This window comes from Abramis brama, assembly GCF_963993115.1.
Source record: "Abramis brama genome assembly, chromosome: 10".
Lineage (NCBI taxonomy): Eukaryota > Metazoa > Chordata > Actinopteri > Cypriniformes > Leuciscidae > Abramis > Abramis brama.
This window is the reverse complement of record NC_139972.1, coordinates 35,553,572-35,568,538: the sequence shown is the minus strand read 5'-3', so window position 1 is coordinate 35,568,538 and position 14,967 is coordinate 35,553,572. Positions and strand designations below refer to the sequence as shown.

The following is a 14,967-nucleotide window of genomic DNA, read 5'->3' as shown; positions in this document are numbered from 1 at the left end:
ACCACAGGAGCCCTGTTAAACATCCCTGCTGCAGCAGCGTCTATCCATGCCCCATACAGCTTTAAATTTCCACTTTTTTTGGGGGGGGGTAGAATGTTTTATAGCTCTTAGGCATATTGTATTTTCTAAGTTCTTAATTATTTGATCATGCTATTCTAACTTGCTGTCCCAAATATTTGATTCAACACTTTTGGGGGGTATATCAGAGCTCGAGTTGAAGCTGCTTCATCGAGCCCCTCTTCAGTGGACAGCAAGCCAAATAAGTTTAACCTAATATCTTAAAGATTTTATGGGCAAACAAACTCGTTAAATGAAGTTCCTAAACGTAAGTTAGGGAGGAGTGAGCCCATCTAATCTTTCAATCAACAGCCTGAGTATATAAGCAGCCGCTTACCTCTCTCTAGTATCAGCTGTTCCAGTATCCCTCCACCTCCCCAAACTCCACCTTCATCTCAGGTTCCTTGCCCTTCAATTATTATATCCTACATTTAGCCACTGGGGGGGGGTATATCAGAGCTCGAGTTGAAGCTGCTTCATCGAGCCCCTCTTCAGTGGACAGCAAGCCAAATAAGTTTAACCTAATATCTTAAAGATTTTATGGGCAAACAAACTCGTTAAATGAACACTTGTGTGTCCACACTACAGAGTGTTGGAGTAACACTGGAGCAGTGTTGAAGTTAATCATGTAATTCAGTGATTAATTAACTGATGATTGAGTATTAGTGATGAACTCCTGATGTTAACAAGCAGAATCACTGAAGGACAGAGGAACAACAAGAACCACAACTGACTTCCAGCCACAGAAGACATTAAATCTCTCAAGATCTCAGCAGAGGAGGATTAAATAACTCCAAAAAATAGCATTACCAGCTTGACTTATTACTAACCAGATTGACTTTATTTATTTTTTCATACATCTACAGAAATTCCTATTGAGAATAACAGAGGTTTTGATGTTGTTTTGTTTCATTTGATGTTACCATTATGGAGATCAGTGTTTGCTTTAGTTGGTCTCTTGACTCTTGGTACTTTTTCTTTGACTGTTGTAACTGTGTTTTTAAAGGGGAACATAGCAACTCTAGCCATTTCTTCACTGATTTTCCATTTTGTTGTCGCGTGTTTTCTCAACGAGCTCCCCCTACAACTGTGGGCCGTATATTTCACAACACTGTAGTAAAAAAATCTCACTTGTGGCACCCTCCTCCCCCTTTCTACCACTGCTCATGTGCATTTGTTATTATGGGAGCCGGCCAACTTTATCGTGTGGAGCTATGTCTACCAAGGTGGGTAATACATCATACACAGTATCATATGGCGTGTGTGTGTTTATGTTGAATTGCCGTAAAGCAATTCGTGTTTCTCACTCGTTCTCGCTTCTCACAAGACTTCCTATTTTCAGCTTACCGGGACGTTAGTCCCCATGTTGCAAGGTTGGTTTTCTGCCAGGGAACCCTGGGGCATGTGGGGAATGTCACCATTCTCACCAGAACAGGTTATTTAACCATCCAAATGATTTCTAAACGGATTTATTAAAGGCACAATATATAAAAATATAAAAAATCACTATATCTATGTTATATATTTTTTAAAGTTGTGTATTTACATTATCCCGACAGTTCCAATTAACTTCTAAATCCAGAGAAATTCATATTTTAATTCGAAGACACGGACCGTGTCTTTATTTCCGTTATGTCGCAGTCAATGGCGTCATATCCGCGTTGTCCCTGGTTTCCGCCTATGGTTTCCGCTCGTACTGCCATGGTAACCAGAGCTATGAGCAGAGCCCTCTGATTAACCAAAGCGACAGACGCAGACAACTGTGGAGTTCGCAATGTCTATTTGCACGCTGTTGTTGTTTCGTTCAAACATTATGGACCATGGCTAGCAGACTTTGGATAAAAAAGGAGAACTAAAACGAGAATCAATATCAGCGCGGTGTTTTCGAGATGCCGAGAGCTCCCATAGACAGTAACGTTATATAAACGAGAGCTCCACGTCCGAGACTTCGACCGCTTCTACATGTACTTTATTAAACAGGTGAGCACATTTACATAAAACTAATCAATTTTATATAGTTCAACAATGATAAAATGTTAGAATATGATCTGTATGTTATTCTAATGTTGATCTAGCTTACTGCTAGTCTCAAACAGACAAACTAACACATCGATTTCAACACATTCAAATGCAGTTTAGTGTGCTAGTGTAATGTTAGACCAAGTGAAACAGCGCTGCGTTACCTCACAAGTTTAATTTGTCTAATAAACTGACCTGTGAGTAGTAATTCTGCATGTAGTTCGGTAGAATGAAATGTCCATATTCCTTTTATATCCGCGGGACTCGCGTCGCTTGTGGAGCTGATAGCTGTCTCTTAGCAATCCCGAACTGCTTCATATCACAGTCATGATAAAAGCATCGATGTATTCAGTCATCCATAAACATTATTAGATCGGTCGGCTTGACGTTGACGACAAGTTCCATAATTCTTAGCGTGTGTTGCGTCATCAAACTACGCCTTTGTTATTGTAAAGAGGTTAGCGACCCCTAGTGGAGAAAAATGCTATACTGTGGCTTTAAGTTGAAATAGCTGCCAAGTTCCCCTTTAAAGCTACACTGTGTAACTTTTTAAGTTGATTCTTAGCAAAAAACACTTTGTTCTATCAAAAGTATATGTGCTCATTCACGTGTAATTACTTCCACCAACTAATAAAGTATTCTCGTAAGCGTAAAATCTGCCATTTATAATACATACGAGCGAGTCGCTCGAATGGCGGAAGCCATGTTGCGCCTCCATCTTGAAAATACATTCGCCAAAGAGGGACATACCTGGAAATTCAAGCTTCGCCTTTCACGTGTTACACTCAGTGGCACCATGACGAATGCGAGGGGGAGATTACTCGCGACTGCCGGCAGATTTGAAAGATTGCTGAAGATGGAGGATCACACCTATTTTCGAGGACATGTAGCAGAGTCACCAAGGAAGCCGAAAAAGATAATTAAAACGTCAATGCGACAGGCAAATCAGCAAGACCAAAGTCAATATTGGAGTAACTTTTCCCAGATGGAAAGAGCTCATGAGGAGCAAAGATTTTAAAACGGACGCCGAAGTTGCCTGCTTTCTTTTCGACAAGTAATTCAGCCTATTTGTGTAAATTCGAAGTTTTATAGTTGCTTGTCTAACCATAGCATGGTTGTGCATAACGCCAGAACGACCTCTAGTATAACTTGTGTTACTTTTCCTCGCGTCATTGGTGAAAAAGTATTGTTTACCTTGTAACATAAATCTGTGCTGCAACGGATCACAGGTGATGAATAGTTTACATTTTTAAGCTATATAAAAACTTTGTAATAGTTTTCTAAAGTAACCTCATCACTTGAAGGAACAGTCATGGACGAAGTCGAACTGGAAGCCATGTTAATCTTGGAATAATACAGCCACCGTAGGAGTTAAAACGCCCTCGGAATTGAAAGGAACAGAAACTAATATTCACTGGGTAGTCATATACAATTTCACTGCTAGATGGGGGAAAATATCAAACAGTGTAGCTTTAAGCTTTAATGTAGTGGCAGAAACAAAGCCAACAAAAATTAGGTCAGGTGCTGCTGGTTATGTTTTGAATATGATGTCATCACATGATGTTTGGATCACCAATCTCATGAGATCAGTGAATCGGGCCACTAGATGGTGATTGTGACCTAGTGATGGCAGTCTGACACTGAAGCTTTGATACGTGCTTCAAACCATTAACAACAATTCCATTTGAACCACTGCTCCGAAGGTTGCTTTGGTACGGAAAAATCACGTGACATATGTCGTCCGAAGCAGCAACTGCTTCATTCTCTGAATGAATCACCTGAGTGGTTTGCAGCGCCACCGCCACACGCGAACCAGTCAGGTGCGGCCATTGCAGTGGAGGTACAGCGGTGCATGACGGATCTACCGCTGGAAAGATCTGAAGACCCACTGGTGTACTGGATAAATCACAAAAATGTGTATCCTCACCTTTTTATAGGTAGGTGCGTGCACTAGATTTATTTCACTCGTCTTAAAGCCTCCTGTCCACTATCTAGCCAAGACAATTTAGATGCAGCCTTGGCACTTCACCAGGCAAGGTCGCTGTTACTGAAGCTTCGAGTAATGAACCCATTTTCAAAACAATTCTTCTAAGTGGTTCAGTGCTTCACCAAAGCTTCATTTGCTCATCACTATTGTAACCATTAACTAATAATCACCTGATTCTGTTTTCTTTCAGCTTTAATGCCATAGCAAATGTATTTTAAGGACACAGCTACCACAGCCAAATAAAGCCTTTTGTTCAAAAGTCAGGGGGCAAGTGCCCAACTAAATCAAACACTGATCACCATCATGGTAACATCAAATGAAAATAAAATGACATATAAACCTCTGTCATCGTTTAATAAAAACTTCTGTAAACGTCTGACAGAAATAAAGTCAATCTGGTTAGTAAAAAGTGAAGCTGGTAATGCTGTTTGTGGAGTTGTTTAATCCTCCTCTGCTTAGATCTTCATAGATTTAATGTATTTTATCTTCAGTTGATTTCATCTTTTTTCTGTTCTTCTTGTTCCTCTTTCCTTCAGTGATTCTGCTTGTTAACAGCAGGTGTTCATCAGAGTCTGAATTAACTCACTTGTTTTTTATTCACTCAAACAAGTGGACTATATTAGTGTAGGGAATAGTGAATGAGGGTATTGGGTGTGATTTGGAACACAGCCTCTGAGTGTCGACTTTGAGCACTGTTAATTCACAGTATATTCCTGTAGGCTACTTTCTCGAAAACGACAAATATCACCCATAATGCATTTTTTTCTACGGTATATTGCTGTTTTAATGGAAAACAGCATATTACTGTCAAAATTTGCCCCTTTTTTACGGTGTAAATATAATGCTATAGATCTAAATATAATGCTATAATCAACACTTTTCACGATTAGTAAACCTTGAGAACTGTAATAGTGAAGTAAAAACTCAATCCTGTTACTTTCAATCCTGTGACTCATATGACAGAAATAACAGGAGTGAGTTAATGTAAGAGGAGTGAGTAGAGTCCTCTGTTTTGTTGATTTAATACTGTAAATATTAGTTGATATAATACTATTCACCTGAATTATGAGTTTTAAGGTTGCAATTACTTAAATTGTAGACAAGTATTAGTTTTACAATGTGAACACCATACTTCCAGGGAGCCTGTCTACCGCAAAGTGACTTCAACTTTTTGTCTTTGTCTTTTTTATTCTTTGTAGAAGATGAAGAGAACCCATACAGGTGTCAGAAACACCCACCCATGGCATACTGCAAGGGAATGATTGAGACACACCCGCAACCTTCTCTTTCCCCCCCTTTTTGTCTTAACTTGGCAACTAGTAAATAGCCTACACCAGTGGTTCCCAATTCCAGTCCTCGTGACCCACTGCTCTGCACATTTTGTATGTCTCTCTTATCTGACACACTCAGTTCAGTTCATGGAGTCTCTCCTAATGAGCTGATGATCTGGTTCAGGTGTGTTAAATAAGGGAGACATACAAAATGTGCAAAGCAGTGGGTCACGAGGACTGGAATTGGGAACCACTGGCCTACACTAAGTTTTGTCATGCTATGTGTGGAAGTATTTAATGAATGCATTTATGTTTATTCAATTTGGTTGGAAATAAACTACAGTATACAATGCATGAACACGATAATAAAGCAGTTAATTGGAAAATGTAAACATTAAGTTATCAAATTAGTGCAATGGAACTAGCAGCAGTCTTAATACCAATAGAGAGCAAGTTGTGAGTAGAATGAACTCATGCACATGTGTCACAAAACATTGGTTGCAGTACAGAGGAAGTTGTCAGGATCCAGATGCAGAAGCTTCTCTTTATTAAACTTATTCAACAAACTTACAACTTTACAAAACACTGGAGATTCTCTTGAATAAGGACTTAACAACCAACGCAGTCAAGACGTAGAACTGACCCTGAACAGAAAGACACACAGGACTTAAGTACACTGTAAACAGAGGAACTAACGAGACTTATTAACTAGACACACCTGAACTCAAACGCTTATCAAGACAAACAGGCAGGGGAAACTGAGGATGATAGAACCAATTGACACACTTGACAGCAAAACAAAAGACTAGAAAAACAGACATGAATGAAAACACACATAAAACGTGACACTATGGTGAACAACAAACTAGAAAAAAAGAATTTGGTTGGAATTTTTCTGCAGACTTGGATTTGACATCCTGGATGAAAAACAAAAGCTACAATAGACAATTTTGCAAAAGAAAATGACAAAACTCTTATTATAAATGTCTTACATGGACTGTATTTGACAATCAATATGTAGTAACTTTATTAAATTTAAAAAGATTCACAATTTGAGTTCTAATTTCTGTGGTTCTGAGACCATAAATAATAGGGTTACATATTGCAGGAACAAGGTGATACATTGCACTAGTTAAGATACGGATATCTCGGGGTATTGTAGCTACTCTATACCCAACAAATGCAGCAGTAACACTAACATAGGCTATTACTATGGTCATTATGTGTGTGGTGCATGTATGAATGGCTTTGTGGCGGGATTCACCAGAAGGAGAGCGAAATATAACTACAAAAATGATGACATAAGAGCAGAATATCACAAAACAATCAGCGGATGTTACACCAAAAGCTACTGTAAGAGCTAAATAGTTTTTAGAAATATCATTACAAGCTAGATTGACAACAGATGTATGCTCACAGAAACTGTGGTAAATCATATTTGTTCTACAAAAAGTAAGTGGCACAACTAGACCAACCATGGCAATAATGACAACTGCGTTCCGAATGCTAAGAACTGCAGAGAAAATAAGTGAGTTTGTCATATTTACAAAATCATTGTAACGTAAAGGATAAATAATAGCAAAATATCGGTCCACAGCCATCCCAAGCAATATGGTGGACTGAAAACAAGCAGAAAAATGCAAACAAAACATTTGTATTAGGCATTCATGTCGTGTAATTGTATTCAAGTCAAACAAAAAACTGACCAACATCCTTGGAATAAAGTAAATGGGCACAAAGAACCCCAAAAGTGCAATCAGTCCAATTAAAATATACATGGGAGCATGCAGTTTTCTATGTTTTGCAATGACAATAATCAAAATGCCATTAGCAAATAATGTATAGATTAAGATTATGCAAAAAGGAATGAAGAGTAGAGGCCGGTACCCTTTAAGGTCTGTGAATCCAATTAACTGGAAATCAGTAAAAGAGACGTTGTTTGATTGGTCACCCATTCTGCTTGTTTAAAGTGTGTAGTACAGACCTTCAAAAATAAAACAAAAATAAACAGCAGTTATTCCTCATATTTTGTAAACTCGTTAACCTCAATGTCAAATACATGAAAATATAAACGTTTTAATTATACAAATATACAAAACAATGACAATACATTACCTATCTGAACATATTAAGCATAAAAAATCAAGAAATTAGCAAAATTACAGTTTTTCATATTTAGTTTAAAGTTCTCCTGTACTCCCATGAAACAGTCTGTCTTATCTATCTGTCCCCTGTTCTGTCTTTCCCTACCACTGAGCAAACTCTTCCCTGCTCTTAAATACTCTATCTTTCCCTCCCTCAGCATTGCATGGGGATTTGGGGCTTGTTAAATTGGAACACAATTAGTCACAGCATTCTTTTCAGACAGTGTTTTCTTTCTTTTTTTTTTGTAAGACTGTTGGGACTGTATTTTCTTGCTTTAAATATTTAGTGATATAACTCTTAATTGATATAGATGAACTATATAACTTATTTTACACTTAAATGAGATGAACACCCCTCAATAGAATAATTAGAATAGCCACTATTTCCGTTTTAAATCAGGATGCTCTTCATGGGTGAATTAATTAAATGCATAATTTTACCAGATACTGTACATTATCCAACATTCAACATAACTGCTGCATTCAATTCATAAAGTATATATATTTACTAATCACAGTTTTTCATCATTTTCATTTTTTTTGCCATCATTAGTTAATTTTTCATATTAACTATATGAAAAAGTAATATTGGGTCAGCTGTTACGCTGTAAGCTGTTACAGTGGGCACCCAATTGACACTGATTTGAGAAGACTATATGATGGTTTGAAACTAATCTAAATGATGTAAAAAAAGTTGAAAAAAAAAGCATAACATATTTTTTTTTTTTTATATTTAATTGCTTTGCAACATAAATTCAGCAGTACAACAGTAATTATACTGAAAAAAATGGCATAGTAAAAATTATACATTTTTGTTCCCCAACATCCCACATAGCAACATTGTGACGGCCCAGATCCGTCCCACATGGAATGACAATCTGGCCCACATGCAGCGTGGAACGATGGCTCTTGGGTGGCCCAATCCTGTTTGCCTCTTCCTTTACTACTGCAAACATGTTTAACAAACACACTATCACAGCGGCCAAAAAAAAGACAAAAGATATAATAAGAGTTAAGAGCCCAACTAATAGACACACTAATCCCTGTTATGGTGACTTCAAATGAAACACATTAGAGTTAAACCCCTGTTAACTCTCAATAACAACTTTTGTAGATGTCTAACAAAAATAAAGTCAGTCTGGTTAGTAATAAGTGAAGCTGGTAATTCTGTTTGTGGAGTCGTTTAATGCTGCTGAGATCTAGAGAGATATAATGTCTTCTTTAATCTTCAGTTGATTTCATCTAAGACTGTGTCTGAAGTCAGTTGTAGTTCTTGTGTTTCTGCTCGTCTCTTTTTCTGTTCTCTTCTTTCCTTCAGTGATTCTGCTTATTAACAGGCTTATCAAGGCTGAGATGACTCCATATTTAATATACACAGATTTTGTGGCTCAGTAGTGGCTCATAAGGTCCAGTTCTGGTTTATTTCTTTGGTCTTGGCTGACATGTGGCATTGCTATGGCCTGGTGTGGCCCAGATCTGGCAAACAGGAATGAGCCACCCAAGGGCTGTCATTCCACGCTGCATGTGGGCCAGATCATCTTTCCACATGTTGGGCTGGATGGGCTGGATCTGGGACCTCACAATGTTACTATGTGGGATACTCTACTCACTTACTTAGAACTTACATGTTCTAATGAACAAGGCTGCTTTAGGATACTTTTTAAAATAGCTAACGGTAATGATCCCTGCTCTCCATCCACCTTCACTGTCTGGGAAAAGAAGCATTCTATATCAAACTAAATCTTTTTGTTTCACATGTGTGATTTTGTGTAACGTTCCAAATACTGTAAGTGGAAGTATGTGGGTCACAGCAGGAAGGTCCCTGGTCCTGGCTGAGCCTTTCTGTGTAGAGTTTATTCTTCCTGTGGTGATGTCCCCTGCCCACAGTTTAAGATGCTGCGATAGGCTTTCAGCATCCATGTGAAGTACAAGTATGTGTTTGACAAACACACTGTCACAGCAGCCAAAAAGACAAATATATATAATAAGAGTTAAGAGCCCAACTAATGGAAACACTAATCACTGTTATGGTGACTTCAAATGAAACACATTAGAGTTAAACCTCTATTAATTCTCAATAAAAACTTTTGTAGATGTCTGACAGAAATAAAGTCAGTCTGGTTAGTAATAAGTGAAGCTGGTAATGCTGTTTGTGGAGTTGTTTAATCCTCCTCTGCTGAGATCTTCACATATTTAATGTCTTCTTTTCTCTTCAGTTGATTTCATCTAAGGCTGTGTCTGAAGTCAGTTGTAGTTCTTGTGTTTCTGCTCGTCTCTTTGTTCTGTTCTCTTCTTTCCTTCAGTGATTCTTTTTGTTAACAGGCTTATTAAGGCTGATATGACTCCATATTTAATATACACAGATTTTGTGGCTCAGATAAGGTCCAGTTCTGGTTTATTTCTTTGCTCTTGGCTGACATGTGACATTGCTATGGTCTGCTTGTGGCCTAGATCTGGCAAACAGGAGTGAGCCACCCAAGGGCCGTCATTCCACGCTGCATGTGGGCCAGATCATCTTTCCACGTGTGCCAGATGTGGGCCGGATCTGGGCCGACACAATGTTGCTATGTGGGTACATAATCATGAAGGTCTCTAGAATCATCCAAACAAAACAAATCTTACAAGAGATTTGCCCAGGCGTATGGTTCCTTGCCCAGGTGCATGGTTGAGCTACAGTAGCAATTGATTGTACCTTGTTTTACTGTTGTCTTGCGTTCTAAGTGTCTTTTTGGTTTGGTGTTTAATGTTTTTTGTATTTTTTGGAATATTGTTTTACTGGAAAGCACTTTGGCCACCTCACATTGTTTTTAAATGTGCTATAGAAATAAACTAAACTAACTAAAAGAATATGCACACATGGGGATCTTCAGGTAAATTGCTCTTTTGTTTACTTTACCTAGTCAGTTTATGTTCATTAACATTTTGAGCAACTCGGTCATGAGTGGCCAATTATGAGCAGATGTATCCAGTAGATGGTTATTTAATTAATTTTGGAGTGGTTATAATTGGCCCTCTCTTTGCACACTTGATCACTTTGGGATTTTCTGATGATCCCTAAACTCATTTAATCTGTTGTCACTGCTTAATTTAGAGCCCTTTCGTTGGAGTTAGCATAATAAGTATAACGAGTTTGAGCAAATTACCAACCTGTGCCTTCTCATGTAAACAATGTATAGGAAGTGTCATGATAATTTAATTTGTAGCTGTTTTCGTGGGATTCATAAAATTAACTTAAATATGCACAGATATTAGAGGTCACAACTTAATTTTTTTTGTTTTTGTTGTTTATAGGAGGTTACTTTCATCCAAAACTTAGTATACTAAATGCAGTTATACTGTAGTCATCCTGCAGAAAGCTTTGGATTAAAGCATCTTTCAGGGACCACATTAAGACCTGAAGCCATTCAAATGGGACCATATATACAGTGAGTTTGATCAATGCTCCCATAGGAATAATACAACAAACTATGCAGCCACTGACCTTGTATTTATTTCTTATTGATTATTGTTCCAGAAAGAATGAACCAATTACTAGATCATTTTTGTCTTGGTTAATTAGTTCTGCTGAGGGGGTTCATGTTTGTGGTTTTAGTTGCTATAGCATAGATAGCGTAAGTGTCCAGTATTTGTGTCTCTAATTGTCCAGTAAGACAGTGTAAACTCTTGCAACATCAAGTCAAGTCATCTTCATTTATATAGCGCTTTTAACAATGTAGATTGTTTCAAAGCAGCTTTACAGAGATAAACATATCATTTAAGGTAACAGAGATTGTTTTAGCTTTATAGCGGTTCTTTAATAAAGTTATTTTCCAGCTAAAGTTAGTTTTGATTGATTCGCTTCCATCGCAACGATCATTTGTTATTCAATTAGGAGCCGCTAAGACGACACCATTCTCTCTACACAGACTTTAAACGCAAACCTGTGATAAACGCTGCACATGCACATTAAGAATTGGTTCTATAGTTATGTGCATTTGAATGTACAGTATGTGCACAGGTTTGTAATTCCCTACAAACCAAGCCTAAACAAAGTACTGGTCTTTCCTTATACATTTTGATACAGAATTTTATTTTATTTTGTCACTTCGGGGTAGGTACGCGAAACGAATTTTCCCGACAAAGCTTAATCTGTAGAGTGGTAAAGGGATCCTTCATAGGGAGAGACTAGTTGGCACTTCAGCACTGCGCTGTCATTGGGTCCAGGCGAAGGTCCTTCGTCAGATCTGGATACGGCCTGGATCCGGCAGGCTGCGGGAAAACCTCGGGATAAACAAAGACACTAAAATTAGCGTAGATGTCATTCTTCTTATGATGTAACGAGTACATCAGGATTTATGGGAAGTGTTCCCGGTTCCGGCTGACCTAATCTATGCAGCCTAACATTGAATTATAGAAGTCTATAATGTATTATGTGAATGCTAGGTCAAAGAGATGTGTCTTTAATCTAGCTTTGAACTGACAGAGTGTGTCTGCTTCCCGGACAATGTTAGGAAGACTGTTCCAAAGTTTTGGTGCTAAATAGGAAAAGGATCTACCGCCAGCAGTCGATTTTGATATTCTAGGTATTATCAACTGGCCGGAATTTTGAGATCGCAATAGACGTGAAGGACTATAATGCGTTAAGAGCTCGCTCAAGTACTGCGGAGCTAAACCATTTAGTGCTTTGTAAGTAATCAGCAATATTTTAAAATTTATGCGATGTTTAGTAGGCAGCCAATGCAGTGTTGACAGAACCGGGCTAATATGGGCTATACTTCCGGGCTATACTTCCTGGTTCTGGAAAGAACTCGAGCTGCTGCGTTTTGAACTAGCTGTAGTATGTTTATTAAGCGTGCAGGGCAACCACCCAGTAGAGCATTACAATAATCTAGCCTTGAGGTCATGAACGCATGAACTAATTGTTGGCATATGGCGTAATTTAGATATATTTTTAAGATGAAAAAATGCGGTTTTACAGATACTAGACACGTGACTCTCAAATGAAAGATTGGTATCAAAGAGCACACCCAGGTTCCTAACCGACGACGAAGACTTAACAGAGCAGCCATCAAGTGTTAGACAGTATTCTAGGTTATTACGTGAGGAAGTTTTTTGTCCAATAATTAGAATCTCTGTTTTTTCAGAATTTAGTAGTAGGAAATTTCTAGTCATCCAATTTTTTATATCAGCTATGCATTCCGTTAATTTTGTGAATTGGTAAGTTTCGTTAGGTTTTGAAGAAATATACAGCTGAGAATCGTCAGCATAACAGTGAAAGCTAATTCCATGTTTCCTAATGATATCTCCTAATGGTAGCATGTATAGAGTGAACAGCAGCGGTCCTAGTACTGAGCCTTGTGGTACGCCATACTGAACTTGTGATCGATAAGACATCTCTTCATTTACTGCTACAAACTGATAACGGTCAGATAAGTATGATTTAAACCATGCTAATGCAATTCCACTAATGCCAACATAGTTTTCTAGTCTATTTAAAAGAATGTTGTGGTCAATAGTGTCAAATGCAGCACTAAGATCAAGTAACACTAATAGAGAGATACAACCATGATCGGATGATAAGAGCAAATAATTTGTGACTCTAACGAGAGCTGTCTCGGTACTATGGTACGGTTTAAATCCGGACTGAAAATCCTTGCAGATACCATTTCTTTTAAGAAAGGAACACAGTTGTGAGGATACTGCTTTTTCTAATATCTTTGACAGAAAAGGTAGATTCGAGATTGGCCTGTAATTGACTAATTCTGTAGGATCAATTTGCGTTTTTTTAACAAGCGGTTTAATCATAGCCAGCTTAAAGGTTTTTGGTACGTATCCTAGAGACAAAGACGAATTAATGATATTAAGAAGAGGATCTATGACCTCTGGAAGCATCTCTTTCAGTAGCTTAGTCGGAATAGGGTCTAACATACATGTTGTCGATTTAGATGAATTAACGAGTTTGCAAAATTCTTCCTCTCCTATAGCAATAAATGAATCAAATTTTTCCTCAGGGAGACTACAATGCACTGCCTGATGCAATACTGTTGTAGACGGTTGCATAGTTTTAATTTTGTCCCTGATATTATCAATCTTATAAGTGAAGAAGTTCATAAAGTCATTACTGCTGTGTTGCTTGGAAACTTCTGGGCTTGAAGCTTTCTTTTTCGTTAGTTTAGCCACTGTTTCAAATAAATACCTAGGATTATGGGTCTAACATATTTATAACACGGAATCGGCTTTGCAGCCTTGGCTAAATGTAATTTACATGAGACTAGATAATGATCTGAGATGTCATCGCTCTGCTGCAGAATTTCAACGGCATCAACATCTATTCCATGTGATAATATTAGATCTAGAGTATGATTACAACAATGAGTAGGTCCTGACACGTGTTGTCTAACTCCAATTGAGTTTACAATGTCTTTAAATGCCAATCCCAATGCATCTTTTTCATTATCTATGTGTATATTAAAATCACCAACAATTAGTACATTATCTGCAGTCAATATTAATTCTGATAGAAAGTCCGCAAATTCTTTGATAAAATCTTTATGGTGCCCTGGTGGCCTGTATACAGTAGCCAGCACAAATCTCAAACGTGATTTATCGTTTACACTATATATTTTTACATTAAGCACCAACACTTCAAAAGAAGTATATTTACAAATTGATTTCTTAGTGGTTTTGAAAATATTACTATAAATTACAGCAACTCCTCCCCCTTTGCGTTTCAGACGAGGTTCATGTTTATAACAGTAATCTTGTGTTTAGCCAGGTTTCTGTCAAACACAGCACATCTAGATTATTATCTGAAATCATATCATTAACAATGAGTGCTTTTGGAGTAAGGGATCGAATATTCGGCAACCCAAGCTTTAGCATTTGCTCATCTGTATTACAGCAGTTTTTTATTTGTTGAACATCAATTAAATTTTTACCCTTAGATGGGTTTGGACGTTTTTTGGATTTCCAAATTCGGGGAACAGACACATTCTCTATATGATGATATCTAGGTGAAAGAGGCTCTATGTGATGGGATTTATCTGACCAGAGGTGACAGTGGCAAGGAACCCAAACTCCATCAGGTGACAGAATGGAGAAAAAAAACCTTGGGGGAAACCAGACTCAGTCAGGGGGCCAGTTCTCCTCTGACCAATGAACAAACAGTGTATGATTATGATTCAGGCTGCATTCCAGGTCAGAAGTCAGATTGGGATCGGAAAAATTGTCATATTTAATCCTGTTTTAATCACGCTGATATGAGACGGGTTTTGTTAAGGATCTGTGCCACTGGCTGTCATTTCGATCACAGGTAAAAGTCTAGTTGACACAATCTCTGCTGACATTCAGGGATGCGTTGTGGTCATGTCTAGGCCCAGGTCCTCCATCTGATCTGGATACGGCCCGGATCTGGCTGACTACCCCTTACGGAACAAAAATATATGGCAATATACTGAAAAATAGTATGCGATATATTACATAATACATTTCCATATATGGGAAACTACTC

General features: G+C 38.0%; 1 protein-coding gene across 1 annotated transcript; it reads right to left on the bottom strand.

Annotated features, from left to right (window-relative positions):
- Window positions 1-6,344: 6,344 nt before the first annotated feature.
- Window positions 6,345-7,289, bottom strand: LOC311091435 (olfactory receptor 52A5-like; the record flags this gene model as incomplete). The annotated part of the gene is made up of 1 exon (XM_084127375.1): window positions 6,345-7,289. One exon carries the CDS (start codon window positions 7,287-7,289, stop codon window positions 6,345-6,347), a length of 945 nt encoding a protein of 314 aa, XP_083983501.1.
- Between the last annotated feature and the right edge of the window lie 7,678 nt (window positions 7,290-14,967).